This window comes from Stegodyphus dumicola, chromosome 3, assembly GCF_044657685.1.
Source record: "Stegodyphus dumicola isolate Sdum_Otavi_A_Nest chromosome 3, ASM4465768v1".
In the NCBI taxonomy this organism is placed as follows: Eukaryota; Metazoa; Arthropoda; class Arachnida; order Araneae; family Eresidae; genus Stegodyphus; species Stegodyphus dumicola.
The window spans coordinates 22,931,610-22,953,255 of record NC_140770.1 but is presented as its reverse complement, the minus strand read 5'-3'; the positions used below and the strand labels follow the sequence as shown (position 1 = coordinate 22,953,255).

General features: G+C 33.1%; 1 protein-coding gene across 3 annotated transcripts in view; it reads right to left on the bottom strand.

The window, feature by feature from the left end:
* The window catches only part of LOC118183464 (uncharacterized), a 194,202-nt gene that overhangs the window by 113,688 nt on the left and 58,868 nt on the right, over window positions 1-21,646 (bottom strand). The window contains exon 1 of one of the 3 annotated variants that reach the window (XM_085812643.1): window positions 12,076-12,191. The exons of the other annotated variants lie outside the window; for them this stretch is intronic. Coding sequence (XP_085668769.1) covers window positions 12,076-12,123 — 48 coding nt within the window. The 5' untranslated portion in view covers window positions 12,124-12,191. Of the gene's footprint in view, window positions 1-12,075; window positions 12,192-21,646 lie in introns of those variants that run through there. 3 annotated transcript variants of the gene reach the window in all.

The following is a 21,646-nucleotide window of genomic DNA, read 5'->3' as shown; positions in this document are numbered from 1 at the left end:
TTTCTTCTTTTTTTTTTTACGTGCTTTGCCATTAGACACTCAACGGAAATGGTGAGTACCCCGTGGAGGTCTTTTCAAGGGTATACCTGCCTCATATCCAGGTTACACACGAGGAAAACCACGTAAACCTCAAAACCTGCAATTTATTTAAAAAGAAATTTACATAAGTTACATATTATAGTTAAAATGAAGGAAAAAATAATTTTTTACGCTTAAAAATATATTTTTGGAATGATTGAATGACTTAAAAGAATACATTTCAGATACATGATGACGCACATAAGTACATATAAAAATCTTCTTTCTTTTTATAGAAGCATTTTGAATTTGCATCACCTTATTCAAAACTATTTTTTTATTCTAACATAGAAATTTACATTGCGTAAAAGATAACTTAAAAAATTTAATGCATTTCTAAATATCACGTTCTCAGTAATTTAAATAGCTGCGCAATTAAGCACTTAAGTTAACTATGTAACGCTTTAAAATTATTTATGGAAGTAACGTTGTAAGGAAAATTTTCAAATTTGTTTGTTAAGCAAAATCTTTAAAAATGTATCTAAATACAGTAAAACTCATATAAATTGTTCTACTAGCTAATTTTTTTTATCCCAAACAGGCGTTAGCCCAGAAGGGGCTATTACTCTCAAAAAGCCATTGCGCCGGTTCACTATAAATGTCCGTTTCACTTTCGAAATTGTTGCCACCAAATATTATCGCCCTGCATTATATTTAAAGAAATTAAATCATGAAGAATCTGCATGAATGCATGTATGATTTGGTTTATTTGACTACAGCAAAGTACTCGAGGGCTATCCATCTAAGGTAAGGATGCCTCCGTGAAGGACTTTATAAGGAAAACTGGCTCTATACACGTTACGCATGAGAAAAACCACGGAAACGCTGATGCAGTCAGCGCGGGATTCGAACCTCGGACCAAGCTACCAGTATTCAGCGACTTTATCGATCGGCTGCTGGTGGGCGGAATGCATGCATATTGCTCGCATGCATTCCGCCCACCAGCCATCAAATTTTGAATAGAGTAGTCCTCCACCCAAATATGGGCACCTGGAAGACTGACTTTTAAATTTCGAATTTGTTGTATCGCCTATTTCATATTTTTTAAACTTTAACGAATATTTGTTTAACAAACTCCCTAAACTGGATTTCAAAGCGAGCATTGGCAACACTGCACAGGAAAAAATATTTTTATCTCCAGCGCGCGAGACTGTTCATCGGAAATTCTAAAGATATCCTGTTTTTAAATATTTTTAGCCCAAAAGAACATTAGTCTTTTTTTTTTTTTTTTTTTTTTTTTTTTTTTCCGAGTTGAAGCTTGTTTCACTTAGAATGTCTTCTATGCAAGCATCCCTTCCTTTAGGCTGATCGCCCTCATGTGCATTGCCATATTCAAATAAGCTAACATAACCCTTACCATAATCATACTCTGAGAAGTGATTATGGTATGATTATTATTATTATTCACGCTTCTTTCTTTATATTTTATCTGTTAAGAATTCTAGTTTCCTTCAGTAATTTCTTACGTTGTTTTAAATTTAAAAAATGTATTTTTAATTTGTTGAAGCTTCTTAACGTCTACATCAATGCAAAAAATACTTTCATTAACACATACAACACTTCTTACCTTTCCAGTTGTCAATGTATTTATGTTAATAAATGTGCTTTCAGCAGTTTCCAGTCCGTTCATAGTTATACTTAAAATTCCTTCTAACTCCAGAATTCTGAAAAGTTTCTTTGTCGCTAAGAGATTTGATACTGAAGCGAATAATTGCGCATAATACTATTAAATCAAGCATAATAATCAATAAAAATGCTTCCAAGTCTCATTTATGATTTAAAAAAATGTTTTAAATATTGTCTATGTGAAAAAAGGCAGCCTGTTAGTTTACAGTTTATTATTCATACTTCAAACCTAAACACGATATATGGTTTGAAACCAATCTAGATAACCTTATTCAATTCCTACTCTTAGCTGACACTCTCCCTATATCTTGTTCAAATTTTCAATCGTTAATAAAATATTTTTTATTCATCCACTCAAGTTCAAATACATTTTTTAAACTTGTAGTGGATGACACTTCATGTTAATACAGTTTTTTCACATATTAAAAATTTTGATTTATTTTTTTAATTTAAAAAATTTTTTTTTGTATTTTCTGTTGTTGACCTAAGTAGTAATTCACTTTAAAAATTTCTTTTATTTAATTCATTATTAATTTGCATTCGTTAATAAAATGCTTTTTATTCATCCACTCAAGTTCAAATACATTTTTTAAACTTTTAGTGGATGACACTTCATGTTAATACAGTTTTTTCACACATTAAAAATTTTGATTTTATTTAATTTAATTTTTTTTTAAAATTTTCCGTTGTTGACCTAAGTAGGAATTCACTTTAAAAATTTCTTTTATTTAATTCATTATTAATTTGCATTCGTTAATAAAATGCTTTTTATTCATCTACTCAAGTTCAAATGCATTTCTTAAAACTTGTAATGGATGACACTTGATGTTAATAGAGTTTTTTCACATATTAAATTTTTTTTTTGGTATTTTAAAAATTTTTCTTTGTTGACCTAAGCAGGAATTGACTTTAAAAAAAAAATTTTATATTACTTGTTTTTTAAATTAAAATTAGAAATTAATTTTAATGGTGAATTTCGTTTCACTTCTCTTGAATAATTTTTTAGATATTAAATTTTTTTTTTTTTTTTTTTTTTTTTTTTTTTTTTTTTTTGGTATTTTAAAAATTTTTCTTTGTTGACCTAAGCAGGAATTCACTTTAAAAAAAATTTTTTTTTATTACTTGTTTTTTAAATTAAAATTAGAAAATTAATTTTAATGGTTAATTTCGTTTTACTTCCCTTGAATAATTTTTTAGCCCAAAGGGGCGTTAGATCCAAAGGGCTATTAGTTTCAAAACAGCATTTTGCTTCTTTTTACCTTCAGTTTTGATTCACTTTTCTAACTGCTGCCACCAAATATTATCGCCATGTACTACATTTAAGGAAACTAAATAACGAAGAATCTGCATGAATGTTTCTCGCATTGTGAAAAAAACACATTTTGAATAACGTAGTCCTCCAACCGAACATAAGCACTTAAAAGCCAGAATATTGAATTTCGAATTTGTTTTATTATCTATTTGAAATTTCATAAATCTTCACGAATGTTTGATTAACAAATTCAACGATTTCAAAGAGAGCAATGGCAATATCGGAACTTCTAAAGATATGCTCTTTTTAAATTATTTTGCGATATTGCTGTTGAATTGAATTTTATAGTTCAACTGCGAAGAACATGATATTTAAATAAATTTAAGACACAAAACGTTAAAAAACGCCCATTTGGCATAATATAAAATCTAAAAGCCTTCCGCTTTTTTTAACTTTTATTTTATTTATTATTATTATTTTTTTTACTTAATTTATTTTTTAAAGAAAGAAGACAGAAAAAATATTATAAAAGTGATAGCGTAAACAGAATAAAGCTGAGTTCACAACAAGGGTGATGTAATAAATTTACTGTAATTTATTCGTAAATTTATAAATCTAATTTACTTGCATTTGTAAATAAGTTATTTACTTTCACACAACCTGAAGCAAAATGTTACTTAATTCGCCTCATAAGAGTCGAATCATGTCAAATCCAAATCACTCAAGTAAATAAACCAGTTAACGAGTCGGTCAACTTCGCCTACGTAATAACTGACCGCACCAGTGGCCAAGCGGAAAAAAAAAAAAAGAGTATGTATCTTCTTCAGGCATAAATGTTTCCTCAACTCAATACATTTTGCAGATTCCTTTTCTCAGCGAATCGTATTGCGTGTTTCTCAAATGCTTTCCAGAAAGAAATTGCATAAAGCAGTTGCATCCGCCGTCACAAAAATCCTCAAATTTCGCAAAACAAAATGGTCTTTTGTGACATCACGATTGCATCTTACGCATTTACTTGCCGAAGAAGAGTCCGTTTCGAAAGCCGAAGTAGTTCTTGATACTCTGTCTGTAAGTGGAAAGACCTCAAAATATAAAAAAGAAAAAAAAAAAAAGTGAAAGGACAGGCGGAAGTCTCGGCTTTGTTGACCGTGACCGTCGTGCGGTGACGCAATCCAGCGTGACGTCACGCAACTTTTGTGTTTTCGGCTCTTTTACCTTGGAGCAGACTTCGGAAATGACTAATTCCCTGGGAATATTTTCAAGCCAAACGCAAGAGTTATGAAAAATAAATGGATGTTTTGATTACTAGCTTCTAGTAGACTCTCTTATAATTGAGCGAAAGACCTCTAACTTGCTTATTTCGTAAAGCAAATTATATATTTACCACAAGCAAAATTTGTCTGTATTAAAAATGCTGAATTCCAAAGTCCAGCGAAAGATGAACCATAGGTCTTAATTTGAATACGCTATTTCAAAATTCATTGAAATTTATTCATATTCCGGAGGATTACATCCTGGGTCAAATGTTTAATGAAATGGGCTTGGAATGATATTCAACGGTAGCTTGGAATGCTATTTGTACCAATAGCTTTCGCCCGGGGGTCGATTGGGAGGGGGGTAACTTCCCGCGTTCCAGCTAGGACCTGTACCAAGACAGACTCGACATCTGGGGTTAACAATCGATCTTCACAGTGTCTAGATTCTAGAACCATTACTTACACAGATTTGGTAGGGACCCTATTGGTATCGTCTTGTCTGCCCCTTATTTGTGGGGACGCTCTATGGTTTAATATCGAAGATTGTCCTTAGGGGTTTGGCTCCCCTTGGTCAACACTTGAAGGACAGTCTACGAAGTTACTATGTTCTCTTTATTGGTGGACGCTAGCCGTCCATCATTGCTTGTGATTTTAATCCCACACTGTGTGCATCAAAATTATCTCAATGGGTTCACCGGGGGTTTATGTCTCTTTGGATCGCTTCTAGGGTGTGGGGCCTCATAGCTGTGTGTGGGCTTCTCTAAGCTTGGGTATGGAAGTCCCTCCTCTCTAGTATGCTGTACCAATAGCTTAATATGACCTTGCACTAAAATCTTGCGTCTAAAATGCTCTTGCCGGGATAAGGTAGACAGGGTTGAAAAAAATACCGCGCTTTTAACCCTGTTGTTTCTAATCGTACGTTCGACTGGGATAAGGCCTGAGCAATATTATCCTGTCATTAATTCTTCCCGCAGATCTAATTATCATGCACAGATTTTCCACCAATGCTTCTTCACGTGGTAGCCCAAATGAAATGGAAATAAGTAAATAAAACTATAAAAGGGCAATTCATAATGAGAGTAAAAATTAAGAGAGCTTCAAAAGTTTTCTCGATCATGTTTTAAATTCCTCGTAATGATTACCAGCGAATATTCAGACATACTAGGCTGTGCGCAGGACGCTAAAAGACTTTATAATACGCGAACCAATTTACAGTGCAGTAGAAACATTGAATTATTAAATAGCAGTTTATAAGCTAAATACATGGACACTGCTTATTAAAAGTCTATCGGGGGTATTCTCATTATGAAAGATTTTTCACAAATGTTAACAGCCATTTCAGAATCACAAGGGAAGCTAGTAACTACAGTCGCCATGAAACCTAGCGGAATTATGAAGTATGTGAATATAAGAACAAGTGCAAAGTGTGGCATTTCGCCATTGAAGACAGCTTTCAGATTAGGGCGGATAAAAATCGCGAAAATATTTACGATACGGTTAAGTTGAAGAAAAATGACGTAAGATATTCGCAAAAGTAGCAGTTTTTAATGTAATCTAAACGACTTGCCTAGGAAATCAGAAAAAATTCATTTCTGGTTTTTCGTGTATCTTTTTTCAGACTGAATAATTTCTCATTCCTGAAGAATTGTATGGAAAATGTTTCATCATTAGGCAAGTCCAAATTTTCAAATCCGTGGTAAATACAATAATAATAAAAATGCGAATGACCGATACATGTCTAGAATTTGCATTTTCGTTGCCAATTTTGAAACGGCATTCCTTTAACTTGTTCTTTAAAAAGTTAACATTGTAACTACTTTAGAAGTAAACATTGGCGACTTCATATGAACCAATCTCTTGGCGAATTTAGCGAAACATTTGGCGACGACTCCGTTTCCGATAACAGAACAGTATCCAAATACTTTTTTTTTTAAATAATAAGGCGAAACAAATGGATGAAATGCTAATGCGAAACGAATATACTGAACAAAAATTAAAATAATGAAAGGAATATAGTTTACCAATTGTATTACTCCTCAGACAGAAAAGCTATGTACAATACAGGAAGGGGAAAAATTATGTGAATATTTAAAAAATTTCAGAACCTAGCACTCAAAAGCTAGCGGAGGAATATAAACATATGTTACCGTGAAAGACCAAAATTGGAGAATGTCGACTTTTACCGGAGAATGTCAACATTCACCAAATACGTCGGTGAAAGATCGAATATTGCATTACATTCTTGTACATTCGGACCATTCTCCAGATTTCGGTGTTTCACCCTAACATATATATTCCTTTCCAAATTTAGTGTTAAAAACTACCACCTAGGAAGATCGAATGTTAAAAAGTTGTAGCTTCTAATCTCTCCTGGTCCAAGCAAACACTGACATTAAGGAAGTTATTTTAAAAAGAATAAAGCAACAGCTATTTTTTCGTGTTGCTAGAGTGTTATTTAAAACAGTGCAGACGATCAACAGACATTTCATTAAAACCAATTATTACGCTATAATACATTATTAAAGAAACTTTTTTGTAACATTAAAACAATTTATTTCAGTTACATTTGACGTAAAAAAAAAGACAGTATTTGAAAAGCGAGACTATTAAAGAAAGACTAAGGAGAAAAAAAAAGTTGAATGCAGTACTTGATTATTTCAAAGATAGATTCTCAGAATGTCATTGACATTTATTTAATCTCTTTCATCTTCGACAAATATTTATTACTTTCAGCAATCGGAAAATAGATTGACTGTAGGCAAAAAAATAAATGAGGTTTCAGCACGCATGTCAGTAAATAATCCAAAATATTCTTTATCTTCGATGCTAATAATCCTAAATGAAAATCCAATCTCATCTCTATCACGCAGCTTAAAGAAACAAAGATTTCGGTCTTATTAGCTGAACTTTTTTATGAAAGTGAATTGCCAGACTTGTTAACAACTGTTAGACCGAAAAGATAATTATTTCCAGTCATTCGTAAATGTAAAGAATGATGACTATATGTATTAGATATAGATAGCTTATGTCACCTGAGGTAATCTTGCATTTGCTAAGCTTCTTTTTAAATTCCTACTATTAGCTCACGCACTCCCTATATCTTGTTCAAATTTTCAATCCTTAATAAAATACTCTTTATTCATCCACTCAAGTTCAAATACATTTTTTAAACTTGTAGTGGATGACACTTCATGTTAATAGTTTTTTCACATATTGAACATTTTAAAAATGTTTAATTAAAAATTTTTTAAATTAAAAATTGTAATTTTTAAAAAAAGATTTTCATTTAATTTAAAAAAAATGTTGTTGACCTAAGTAGGAATTGATTTTAATTTTTTATATAAATTACTATCTCTGATTTTTTTTAAAAATATATTAGGAAAAATTTAAATGTTCCACATCTTGATGTATTTTTTTTTAACACTCACATAAATTATTTGAAACTGATTGAAATCAAACAGGTAACTTACAAATCTACCGTCGACAGATAAAATCTGAAGATACTTTAATAAAGAGGAAAGATTCGGAATGCAGGATATGTTCAGTAGAACGAAAAAACTTTTTGGTATCCTCAGCGTTACATGATGAAATATAATCCTCATTCCACTTATATAAAAGCTTCGTATAACAAGAGGACTGCCAATAACTCTTTGGAATGCTAAGTTTGATATCAATGGGTAAATTTAAAGTATTTTTAGCTAAGAAATCAGACTTTTTACTTTCATAGAATCAATGATGACCACGGACATAAACAAAACGGACATCAACTCCCCTACTTCTAAGCGAATGTACCAGTTAATAGAGTTTCGATTACTAACTTGTTCCTGCTGGTAATACTGTCAAAAGGTGGAAAGAAGAAAGAGAATCAGAGCAAGAAAGGTTCCTTGAAGATGCTGTCCCATCATTCTTGATCCACTTGATGACAAGCTAAGTCCAGAGAAGTTCTACTTGAAAAACTGAGCATTCATTTCGAATGCGATGCTTAAAATAGCAAACCTCAGATTGGTCTTCAAAAAGCACAAATTCTAGACCAAACTTATTGTCCGTTTTACTGCCATCTGTAAAGCAACCATATGAAAACAATTTTCGATAGTCTCTTTACAATCGCAGAAATCTATAGGCTTTAAAGTAGCTGGATGAAAGGAAACCCGTGGAAGAGAACAGACATCTCCACTTATGCAATTTTCCAAAGTATCAAATACCAATGCCTCGAAAATATTATTCTTATATTCAGTTTCGAAATCAACAGGCGGAACTTTCGAAACAGCAAAAGTATCCCTTAAGCTCTTGAAAATGATGATATTTCTGTCATCTACCACAAAATGAGCAGCTGTTCTGTCTGAAAGACTTTCAGCTTTTTTTGCTTATTTAGCAGCTTTTATTAATAAATTTTCTTTGGGTAAAGGTTTACAATTGGGTGCCTCTTGTTTTCTTGGCGATTCTTTTTTGACGCTATGATCGGCGCCTGGAAAGTGCAATTTCAAGATGGCCGCTACATGAAACCAAAATAAGAATTGCAGAAACTCGCTGTCCACGTACACATCGATCTATTTTCACTTAAAAAAAAATCAGAGAATCCCACAAACTAGGCATTGCGCGCTTCTTTAACCCTCTGCGGAACAGTGTTTCCGGTCTGGACACAACTAAAAATTCCTTCTGTACGCACAGAAAAATTGAATGAAAAAGGATTTATAGGTTATTCTGAACCTTTTTTTTTATTTATGGCAGCTCAACACAAACCAGTCCATATATTTTAGCCATGTTTAGTTTTTTAAGACTCTCATTTTTCAAAGAAATCTTCCAGATTTTTTTAGGGTATAAAAGGATTGTTTGAAAAGAAATTTCTATGTTATTTTTTGGCTGTATGCTAATCTCCTTATTCTATATTAGTTTTAAATATTTACCTTGAAATCTTGCCTAAAATCAAACGGCGAATTCTAGGTGTGCCCAGATCGAGCTCACCGATAACCTAGGACAACTGAGAGTCTGTATTCTTTGTTTTTCTCCGCATCTCATCGGTCCGTTCATTGACAATAATGCTCGTTTCAGCACTCTTTTCGAAGCTCTATTCAATCAGTGTGCCCATTTTGGGCACACCCACAGAATTAAACGATAAGCGCTATCTTCACAAAATTTTACTTGTGTACTTCTCTAGGCCTAATTAGACTGCCTACTTTTTTTTTTTTTTTTTTTTTTTTTTTTTATATAATCAAAACTCCAACTTTAAAAGGTAGCGTGCCGGAAAGGGTTAACTTTGTCCATGTACACATCGATCTAACGCGGGCGAGACAGTGTATCGGAAATTCTAAAGCTATGCTAATTTTAAAATTAATTTTGCGATATTGCAATTGAACAGAATTTTATGGTTTTTAAGTGCGAAGAACATGGTATTTAATAAATAAAGGTAACACACAAAACGTTAATAAAAGTCCCTTTGTGCGTAGAGCAGAATCTGAAAGCTTTCAGATTGTTTTATTTTAAATTATTATACAAGAAATAATAGTTAAATGTTGCAAGTTCAATTCAGCATAGTGGTACCTTTTACTTTCATTTCCAGTTCTACTGCAAACTGAGTCCAAGTTTAATTTATACTAGCAGGAAAGCCCTCCAGATGAGCGGACTACAGCCAAGGCAAAATTTTTAAGTTCTATGTTTACCCTTAAAAAGCAAATATATAAAATTAGTTTATTCTTTCCAAGCAACAACCAATTCGTAAATAATTTTTTTGTTGCCAAACCAGGAAACAAAAGCATTTCAGATCACGTATGACGTCATGACTTAAATTTAATGTAATGAAACAGCTTTTTCTTAATATCAATAAAAGAATTTACGTGACTTTAATATATCGTGTCAGTTTAACTAACCTGAAACAAAACAGTTGCCAACAGCAGATATTTATTCAAAATGCTGACCATCAATGAAACATTTTCGACATACAATGACGTCACATGCAATCGCCGGCTTTCTTCAACGTCAGAATATGACCTCGTATAAGACTAATATGTTTAATGTTTGGCAGTGCTATTTTTATTTCTTATTTTGTAAAACTTGCAATTTTTTATTATTAACAAACTCCACGATTTGAAAGCGAGCAGTGGCAACAGTTTTCGAAATAAGGCATTTTTATGTGCAACACGCGAAACTGTTGCCACTCAGAAAAATGAATGACAAAATTAGTGTTTTCAGAGTTTTTAATTAATATCACAGCTGATTAAAGTCGTACGAAGATGGAAACAATCGAAATGGCTTCTCACGAATTTTGGGAATCGGAAATAATATATTTTTTGTTTGGCAACGCTATTTTTATTTCATATTTTGTAAAACTTACAAATTTTTTATTAAGAATCTCTATGATTTGAAACCAAGCAGTGGCAACACTATTCATAATAAAGCAGAATTTTATCTCCAGCGTGCTAGACTGTTGCCATTTGGAAAAATGAAGGCGATAATTAGCGATTTCAGAGTTTTTAGTCCAAAGGGATTTGAATCCCGAAGGACTATTAGTTTCGTTTTGGCATTTTGCGTCGGACTCATAAATGTCGGTTCACTTTTCAAACTGTTGCCACAAAATGTTACAGTCCTGCATTATATTTGAAGAAATTAAATAATGAAAAATCTGCACAAATGTATGTATATTTCTCGTATTGATAAAACTACGGTACATAGAGTCATCGAATTTTGAATAACGTAATCCTCCAACGAATATGAGCATGTGGAAGACCAAATTTGAAATTTGTTTTATGATCAATTTCCTATTTTTTTAAAACTTTGACGAATTTTTGATTAACAAACTCAAGGATTTCAAAGCGAGCAATGGCAACATTGTGCAGAAAAAACATTTTTATCTCCAGCGCGTGAGTCTCATTATCGGAAATTCTAAAGATATGCTCGTTTTAAAACTATTCTGCGATATTGCTGTTGCACTGGATCTTATGGTTTAAGTGCGAGGAACATGATATTTAATAAAGAAAGGTAACACACAAAATGTTAAAAAACGCCCCTTTGGACGTAATTTAAAATCTGAAACATTTCAGATTTTTTTTAATTAATATTTCGGCTAATTAAAGTCGTACGAAAATGCGAATGGTCGAAATGGCTTTTCAGGGATTTTTCATAACCGGCGATACCTCTGTCGAAATTCAACTCCCCGCTGTTCCAGAGAAGATAATGCCACAAACTGGCACGCACAGATTTTAATAGCATAGACTGTAACCGGAAAAATAATTTTATTGGATTCACTTCATGTGTAAACTAGATATATTGCAAGGAAACATAATTTTTGCTAGAGGCTTTACGACAGCTGGGGAAGTTCTGAAATATCTAGGAGTTTTGCATTTTCATCAATGTACATGCTACCCCAATACTGTATTCTTTAGAAGACATCTGGAAACAAGTACCTGAATAAGGAAATAAAGTAAACCAATCCTTTACTCTTCTTTATTTAAATTCTTCACTTAATTGCTGCTGACATGAAAAGTTTACATAAAACAAATTTCTGAAATTCTTATTACGATCAACGGAAAAACAAGTATTTTAGCAAATATATTTAAGGAAAGCTAAAATAAATAGCTAGCTTTCATAACTGCTTAATATCAGAGACACATTTCTGTTGTCATGGTGACGAATAGTTAAGTTTTGGTTAATGAAAACTTATATTCTCGGTGGGTCTGTATAAACCAAAAGGTAATTTTCGAAAGTAAAATTCTCCAGAATCAGACATTTCTATAACATAAACCTTAGCAAGTATTTGCATAACTACAACATACACCAAACAAGCGTTTAATTTATCTTAAAAACTATGCAAGTGAGAATTCTTTCGCATTGCTTAATAAATTATGCATAAAAAAACAACAACGGACTTACTTTACGCAAGTAACTAATTGTTCCGTACCTTGATGCAAATAATGTCATGGCATTTAATGCTTGAGTAGTTGGATTCCAAAGCAAATGAAATCTAATCGATTGGATCTTTAGAGATACACACGTCTGACTACCGGAATATTCACGCTTACTGTTTCGGGCACAGTCAGTTTGCTTAAGAGATTCATTGTTGTCGTGTCCAACGAACACTGAACTCGAATTTGTTGCCACTTCTTGCAAAGTCCGGTATTTTGGAACGCCAGGCTTAATGTTTCCATAAACGCAAAAACAGAGGAATCATCTTCAACAACAAACATCACGTAAAATCTCCCCAATTTCGATTCAATCGACGAGAACGAAAGGATTGGACGAAATTGAGATGGATTCTATAAATATTCTACCACCGCAACGTCACATACAACTCTTGGAGACAACGAACCATGGCGCGATTCCGTAGGTCGTCCATCATCGTCTGAGAAGTTATTTCCTTCTCTTATTTCACAGTCAGGAAGTAAAATTCTAAGGATAAAATGCACTTGTTTGTGTCATTGAACAAATCGGTTGTTTATATTTCATTCGAAAGCGCTTTTAAATATTTGAAAACCTTTTCTTTCTGGACCGTTTCATCTTGCTTTAAACTCCCGTTCAGCTTGACCTCGTATAGGTGCTAGAGTAAAAAAAGCAGTTAACGCAAAAGATATTTTAAAAGCGCAGTTTAAGATCGGTGCAAGAGCAAGTATTATCATCTTACCAAGCTTCACATAAGAACGGTTTTAAATAAATATACAGTGTCTCAAAAAAGTGATGGGACACTTGTGCTTTACAAAAGGAAACTGCAATAAAATAAATTTAAAAAACATGTAAAATTTTTTGTGGGTGTGTTTCATACTTAAATTTAGTAACAATTATTACATAACATACATTTTCTCAAAATATTAAAATATTAATTTAATAAAAATACAATTGTTTAGAACGGAGCAGAAAATGGCTCACTTAAGTGATGGGACACTACGTACTATGCAACAAAAATCGTCTGAAGTAAGCAATAAAAATATCTTTTGGGGTATTTATTTTTACTCAAAAGCAATTGCCAATAATTTATAAAATCGTCTGCAGTATTTCTCTCCAGTTTGTTTTGTAATTTTTGTGTTTTTTAGCTCTGTGCAGCCATGAATGCTAAACGAAAAGAAACTTTGCCTGGAATTCGAAAATTAGTTATTAATTTGCATATTGAACTTGGAAAATCTATTAGAGAAACTACTGAAACAGTTAACTTCAGTCATTCAACAGTTTTCAATATCATTAAACGATATAAAAAGAATCATATGATTCAGGATAAAAGAAGACCTGGCCGACCATCAAAGCTATCCAATGGAATAAAGCGAATTATCGTTCGAAATATTTAAAAAAAATCCAAGAATGAGTGCTCCTAAAGTTGCTGCTGATTTACAAGCATTATATGAAGTAATAGTTAATTCTGAGACTATTAGAAGAGTAATTCGATCTACTGGATATCACAGTAGGGTAGAGCAGTCAGGAAAAAATTCTTCGTAAGTGAAAAGAAGAGAAAACTCAGACTGGCTTTCGCAAAATCCAACATAAATAAGAATTCTGATTACTGGAATGAAGTTATATTTGTTGATGAGAGTAAATTTAATATATTTGGTTCTGACGGTAGAATCTTGGTGTGGAGAAAACCCAGGGAATAATTTCGCAAACAGAACTTGGTGCCAACAGTAAAACATGGTGGAGGAGGAGTTATGGTATGGGGGTGTATGTCGTCCGCTGGAGTTGGTAATCTTGTTTTTATTGACAGTATAATAGATCAGTACAAGTATATTGACATTTTAAATCAAAATTTGAAATCTTCAGCACGAAAATTGAACCTTCATAACGATTTTAAATTCTACCAGGACCAGACCCCAAGCACAGTGCTTTGAACGTCAGACTCTGGCTGCTGTATAACTGTCCTGAAATAATAAAAACACCCCCACAATCTCCACAATTAAATCCCATAGAGAATATTTGGCAAGAATTGGAATCAAGAATTCGCAAACACACCATTTCTTCAAAACAACAATTAAAATCTGTGCTTCAAGAAGAGTGGGGTATAATCACTCCAGAAATCACAAAAAAATTAGTCGAATCCATCCCAAGAAGATTAAATCCTGTTTTAAAAGTAAAAGGAAATCGAACAATATATTAAAACCTTTTAAAAAGTAAAATTTTTTGATAAATATTTGATGGAAAAGTAAGTGTCCCATCACTTAAGTGAGCCATTTTCTGCTCCGTTCTAAACAATTGTATTTTTATTAAATTAATATTTTAATATTTTGAGAAAATGCATGTTATGTAATAATTGTTACTAAATTTAAGTATGAAACACACCCACAAAAAATGTTACATGTTTTTTAAATTTATTTTATTGCAGTTTCCTTTTGTAAAGCACAAATGTCCCATCACTTTTTTGAGACACTGTACATAACTGAACTGATGCATTTCTGGACCACGGGCTGTTAGTAATATGGTGCCATAACGTCGCTTTAGAATAAACGTGACGCTAAAAACCTGTGACCTTCAATACCATTTCATAAGATGACTTGTGAGGAACTTGACCTGATCGTTTTCATATCACGCATTTCTACGGTAGAGGGCATCAGCCTTAAATGATGTACTGGCGTTCAGGGTCACAGTTAAATTCAAGGCAAAAGAAGACCCGGTTATTAAAGGTGTAGCAAATAGCTCTTATAAGTAGAACTTGAAATTTTAATTACTATGAATTAAATGGAAGAAACTTGTTTACCGCCAATTCCAACATTCTGATTTCCGAAATTTCGTCTGCTTTCCAAATGGTAAAATCCATTAGGACGTAAAGAAATGTAAAAAACTGCAACGAAACTTTTAGTAAAAAAAATGCCAAAACTATAATATTTAAAAAAATAGTTCTATAAAGTATAATAAATCAAAAGGTGTAATTAAATTTATATACGAAAATGAATGTAATTATATTTAATGTTAAATGATACCATAAAAAAAGCGTTAAGTTAGGGAAAAAGATGTTAGAAGTGAAATAAAATTTCTTTACAACTTCTGAAATAAAATAGAAACTTGTTTAATATCACAACTGCCAAAAATTAAAGAAGAAATATTAAAATCTGAAAGGTTTCAGATTTTACATTACGTCAAAACCGGTTTTTTTTTAACTTTTTTTTTTTTTGGTTACCTGTTACCTTTATTATTAAATATCATGTTCTTCGCACTTAAACCATAAAATCTAATTCAACAGCGATATCGCAAAATAATTTAAAAATGAGCATATCTTTAGAATTTCGTTACACAATCTCGCGCATTAGAGATAATTTTTTTTTCGTACAGTGTTGCCATTGCTCGCTTTGAAATCGTTGAGTTTCTTAATCAAAAATTCGTTAAAATGTTACAAAATATGTAATAGGTAATAAAAACAAATTCTGGCTTCCAGATGCCCATATTCGGAAGAGGTTTACGTTATTCAAAAGTGGATGACTCTAGGGACCGTTGTTTTATCACAATGCGAGATACATATATATATTTATGCAGATTCTTCATTATTTAATTTCTTTAAATATAACACAGGGCGATAATATTTGGTGGCAACAGTTTGAAAAGTAATACCGGACATTTACAGTGAATTGACACAAAATGCCGAAACGAAATGAATAACCCTTCTAAGCTAACGCTCCTTTGGGCTAATAAAAAGAGGAATTTGAGGAATATCACTTTAACAAATAAAATTTCATCTAAACTATACATACCGGATTCATGGTTCTCAAGTAATTTATTATTTCAATAATCAGCCAGTGTATAACTGCTCAAATGCATTTAAAGAACATTTTATTGCTTTCGGAATTGTTAATTTATGAGAAAAGAAAATTAAAGCCGTGTAGACATACTTAACATCTGAGAAAAATCTAAGAAAAGTTATTTTTTTCTGACCATTTTGATAATAGTATTTATTATAACATGCTATATTCGTCAAAATTTTTACTTGAGGAAAGTAATGGCACTTAACATTTTTCAGCACTGTTCTAAAGGAAACTTTATAAAAGAAAAAAGAAGGGGAATTCTATAATAGTTGTATTACGTTTTATAATGCTGCCAAATAAATCTGACTCCTTAACATAATCAACATCTAAACTGCGCTTTAAGAGACTAGAAGTAATTAATTCTCTGCAAGCATAAACAGCGACATCAACTTGATTTTCACCACGACTACCACGAACTGATTTTTATATTCACTTGTGTTTCTAGCCATAATTCATAAGTGAGATTCTTATCCCAATCACTTACAATCTTATATATTGTAATCGAGTTCATATTATTTCCTTACGGCGACAAAAATTGGCATTTAATGAAAAACTTAAGCAACTTAAAATACAATGCGTTCAACAATATTCGTAAGTTTTGCATTTGCTTTTAATAGAAGCATTATTTATAGACATTCAAGGAAACTTATTTTCTCAGTATGTGAAGGAATGTCTGATCGCATATTTTGCGCAAGGTGAAGCTCAACCTTCTTAAAGATGATGTGGTTATCATTTATTAGGGAGCAGGCAAAATGATGAGTTTTACGAGACTGATCAAGTAGTTAGACCTATGTTTAACTGATTACGGCAAACTATTCACTTTGGGGCTATCTGCCTAAAGAATGGGATGCCTTCGTGGAAAACTTTCTAAGGGAAATTTGCTCATATCCACATTACAAATTGGGAAAACTACGAAAACGCCCATGCAGCCACCCCGTACGCTGCGATTCGAACCCCGCAAAGAACTACCAGTACCCAGCGACTTAGGCGCTCGCGGTGGGCCTGAAGGCTTTCTGCCTAGCCGACCCATTTCTATGATTGACATGAAAAATTGTAGTGAAAAATTCAGAATCCTGTTAATCTGAAGGAAATAATCATTCCAGCAATTCAAGAACATGAGGCGAGGCGGAATATCTTTACAATGTATGTTATACTGGTAGTGACAGCACATATAAAAACTGAGTATTTTTTCAGAATCCATATTAATATGTTAATAAACCACATTAAAATATTTCAGAACATAATGCATCTTGTTTCTTGATATCACGAATTCGGTCCTGTCCAGGATAAGACATAATAAGGCAATACAGAACGGGACGACAATTTTTAAATCGAATCGTGCCAATCTAAACGGATCTTTCAGATTCCAAACAGTTCGGTGTGTGTGTATGTGATTATGGCAAAGCCTCGACGGCTATCTGCCTAAAGGGAGGGATGCCTTTCGTGGAGGGCTTTCTAAGGGAAACTGGCTCGTATACACGTTACACATGGGGAAAACCACGAAAACGCCCATGCAGCCAGCCCGTTCGCGGGATTGGAACCTCGGACCGAACTACCAGTGTTCAGTGACTTTACCGCTCGGCCGCTGGTGGGCCCAAAGAGTTCGGAGGACGACACTTTTTATTGGGTTGAAACATAAGTAATGGCCGTTTATGTTGTGTTTAAAATTACGCAGTAAAATATTCGAAAGAGAATTTTTTCCTCTACAAGATAGCGTATTTGATTTTTTTGAGATAATTTTTGTTATTTTTCAGATCATTAAAATGGAGTATCAAGTCGACAAAAAAAAAAAAAAAAAAAAAAAAAAAAAGGCATTTTCGACACATCTTTTTGTGTTTAATCGAGGCGTGTAACAGACCTATTTAAGTGTAATTGAACCATTTTATCCATGTCATGAACTGTAACCGAACTATTTTATTTAAACGCCATCTCGTGGCCATATGAAAAAACGTCAGTCGACCTCCAGCCGCCATGATGAAAGCTTACTATGTTATGTTATTCTCAATGTTTGATGTTCCATTTGGTATATGTTTCATTTTTATGTATATTTCTTTTGCTTGTAACCGTTCCTGTGTGCTCTGTTAATAAATCCTTTTAAAGCTAGCCGGCATTAGTGTCTATTGAGGAACGGCTACATCACATTGGCGCCCAACTAAATTTGAATCCAAAATGGCGCAACAAAATGTTTAGAATTTCTGTTTGGCTTTAACAAGCTCTTACTCCCGAATTTAACTTTTAGTTGCTGGAGATCGGCTCAGTTTCTTTTCAGGTGTGGACTACTGGTCAAATATTCTGGAAACCAATTCTGGAATTAAAATTGTCATAACGTGCTGCTAGCACATCGAATCATCAACTGGACAATTTCAACGGAAAAGATAAGTTTCGTTTACATTATCGTTTAATCTGAGTTTAAAGTTCTTTTAAACTGATTATTTATTATAAGCTGCTTCTTAAAGCAAATGTAAATTCTTTACTGAAATCTCATTTATTGATACTACATAAGAGTATTAAACGAAAGCAAACGGCTTTCTGTTAACCAAACGTTATTTCTTGAATTGTAATTTGTTATTTTAAAATGTTAATTCGCATAGTAAATTAATTTGTGAATAACATTGTTTCACTGAATACATGTTTTGATGTTAAAGTTTGAATATATTCATGGACGTTGTTCATTAGAATTTATTAGTTTCGCTTCTGCATACAGCAGCACATGTTTTCCCCCCGCGGAAATGTTTAGACTAGCGATGATTTATGATGTGTTTACGTCAAATCTTTTATTATTTTTATTTCCTTTGAGTGCTGTTGTTCCTTATTAAATGTTTTATTCTACATAAAATAAAATATTCTACTTGTTGATTTATCTTTCGACGAACATTTTGAGAAGATGATTATAGTATAATACTTTAAGAAAATACGATTGTTTTCCTTTAATGAATCCATGTCTTAAAAAATATTTCTTGAAGCGAAAGAAAATAATTATGAATAAAATCGAATGACTATTTAAATAAAGTAAAAGAGTTACTAAGTGTGTGTTGCTTAATCAGCTTAATATTTTGTTAAGATTAAGATTTCGAAGAATTCAGCTTAAATATAGAAGCTTATGGTAAGACATTTATGTATGTTTTGTATGTTTTGCTAACTAGTAAACAATTTTTGAGCAATTTATTAATTATATTTTCTTGATACAAGTTGAATTTATGAGGGCATTTTATGATATTTTTACGACTTCGAAATAATAAACTTTGTGAGTATTATTGTTTACATTTATAAATACTGTTTAATAGTGGTATATAAATGTACGAGTAACATTGTTTACATTCATACATGCTGTTTAATAGGGGTATATACATTTTACTTAAAGGTATAATTATTAATTCTAAAATACTGTATTGTGAATAAAATCGAAATAACAACAAATTCAACTTCATCTTTTCCCTCCCCCCCTGACCTCTCATATAATTATGGCTTACCTTGCCAAAGCACGAAAAGAGGATTTAAAAACTCTCGCTGCAGAACTGGGTTTCACTGTAAACGACACTATGCGAGTAATAGATCTTAAAGATCTTATTGTCAATTCTGACACTTATGATGAGGCTTTTACCAGGAATCTTCTGGAAACTTTAATCGAAACTAGACAACAAAAACAACGTGAAGGCAACGATCTGGAGACACGTCAAAGAAAAGAACAAGAACTTTTATTAGAATTGGAACGTTTAAAATTAAACCTGGCAGCTGCTAGCTCAAACCCTAACTATGCCGCCTTTGCTTCAAATGCAGCTATTGGAACAAATATTCAACACCTAATCCCTAAATTTACAGGAACTTCTGACATTGCAACCTACCTGCAAATTTTTGAAAGACAATGTGAGAAAGTTAATATAAAACAAATAGATTACATCACTCATCTCCTACCTCTTCTGCCTATAGACATTTCGCAAATTATTTTAAGAGAACCAAAAGACAAATTAGAAGATTATTCTTACATCAAGAAGATTCTGCTACAAAGATTCAAATTAAATGCTGAATCATTTCGAATTAAACTTACTACACACCAAAAACACCCTGGGTCTTTATGGAAAGATTTTACTTACGAATTAAACAATTATCTCGAAGAGTGGCTCCATAGTCTCGATGTTACAGACTTTGAATCACTCAAAGACTTGGTCCTGACGGATCAGCTTAAAAGAAGAGTCAGTAGTGACGTTAAGGAGCATTTTATTGATACTTGGGGAAAAATAAAGAGTTCATCTGAATTAGTACAGAAATTGGATGATTATGAAGCTGTACGTGTTAAAAATACGAACTATAAAACTGAACTTCCTGGCAGGCGGAACTGTTCTTACAAACCGACTAATCCATCCAAACACAAAGTAGAAAATCGAACAAGTGACATACAGGGAACTCATAAAACCTTTTCAAATGGTGTTCAGCAACAAACAGAGGAAAAGCGACCTCCTTTAACTTGCTATGGGTGCGGAAAAACTGGTTTTATCAAGTCTAAATGTCCAGACTGTAACCCCCCAAAGACTTCAAATTCATCAAATTTTGGCACTATCCGAATCCGATCCTGTTTATCTTCCATTCGGACTGCTGTATTTCCAATTAGTATTGGTGGTGTTTCCGGTACAGCTTTCGCCGACACTGGTGCTAGTCACTCAATTGCAAGTGAATCCCTCTATTATATTCTGCAGAAACAAGATGCAGTATTTGAAAAGACAACACTACAGGTGTCTTTCGCTGATGGTTTGGTATCTGAAAAAGAGGTACTTCGCACCGAACAAATCATTCTTCTCGAAGGCAGAGAGTTCAAAACTCCGCTCCTTGTGTTGCCTGATGCTAAAAATAACTCGACTCTGTTAGGAATTGACTTTCTTCAAAAAGCTAAAATTGTTTTGAATCTTGCTGAAAATAAGTGGAACTTTTCTGATGAACCTCGAAGAAAATATAGCTTCGTGAAACCTCATCAATCCCAAGTACTGGAAGAAACCCCAGTTGTTGTAAACAACTGCCGACTACGAGAAAATGAAGAACAGCAATTAACTACAGCCCAACGGCTTCCAACTGATGCATTGCTTAACAAATATCACACTGTCTTCAAAGTAGGGGGGAGAAACCACTAATCAAAAGCCATCTGGCTTACTTCAAATTCCAGTCTATGCTCAACGTTTTGAAACCTTGTCAATTGATCTTTTCGGTCCTCTTCCTGAAACACCGTCTGGTGAAAAATGGATTTTTATTGTGCAGGACTGTGCTACGAAGTGGACAGAACTATTTGCTTTAAAGGAAGCCACGGCCAGAGAATGTGCCACTATTCTTTTGGAGGAAGTTGCCCTTCGATTTGGGTTACCCAGGAAAATAATAAGTGATAATGGTACCCAGTTTACTAGTGCTGTTATGCAACAACTATGCTATATCTTGAACATTGATCAAAGTCTTACTACTGTCTATCACCCACAATCTAACCCAGTTGAAAGGAAGAATAGAGATCTGAAACCACGTTTAGCAATACTTGTTGGTAACGACCATCAGTCATGGAAGGATAAACTGCCAGTAATAAGGTTTGCTTTGAATACAGCCAAATGTGATTCAACTGGACATTCTGCTTCTGAAGAGAATTCTGAAGAGAATTTTTCGTGGCGTCTGTACGAACGTATGTACGTACGTACGTATCTCGCATAACTCAAAAACGAGTAGCCTCAGAACGTTGAAATTTTGTACATAGGACTGCTATA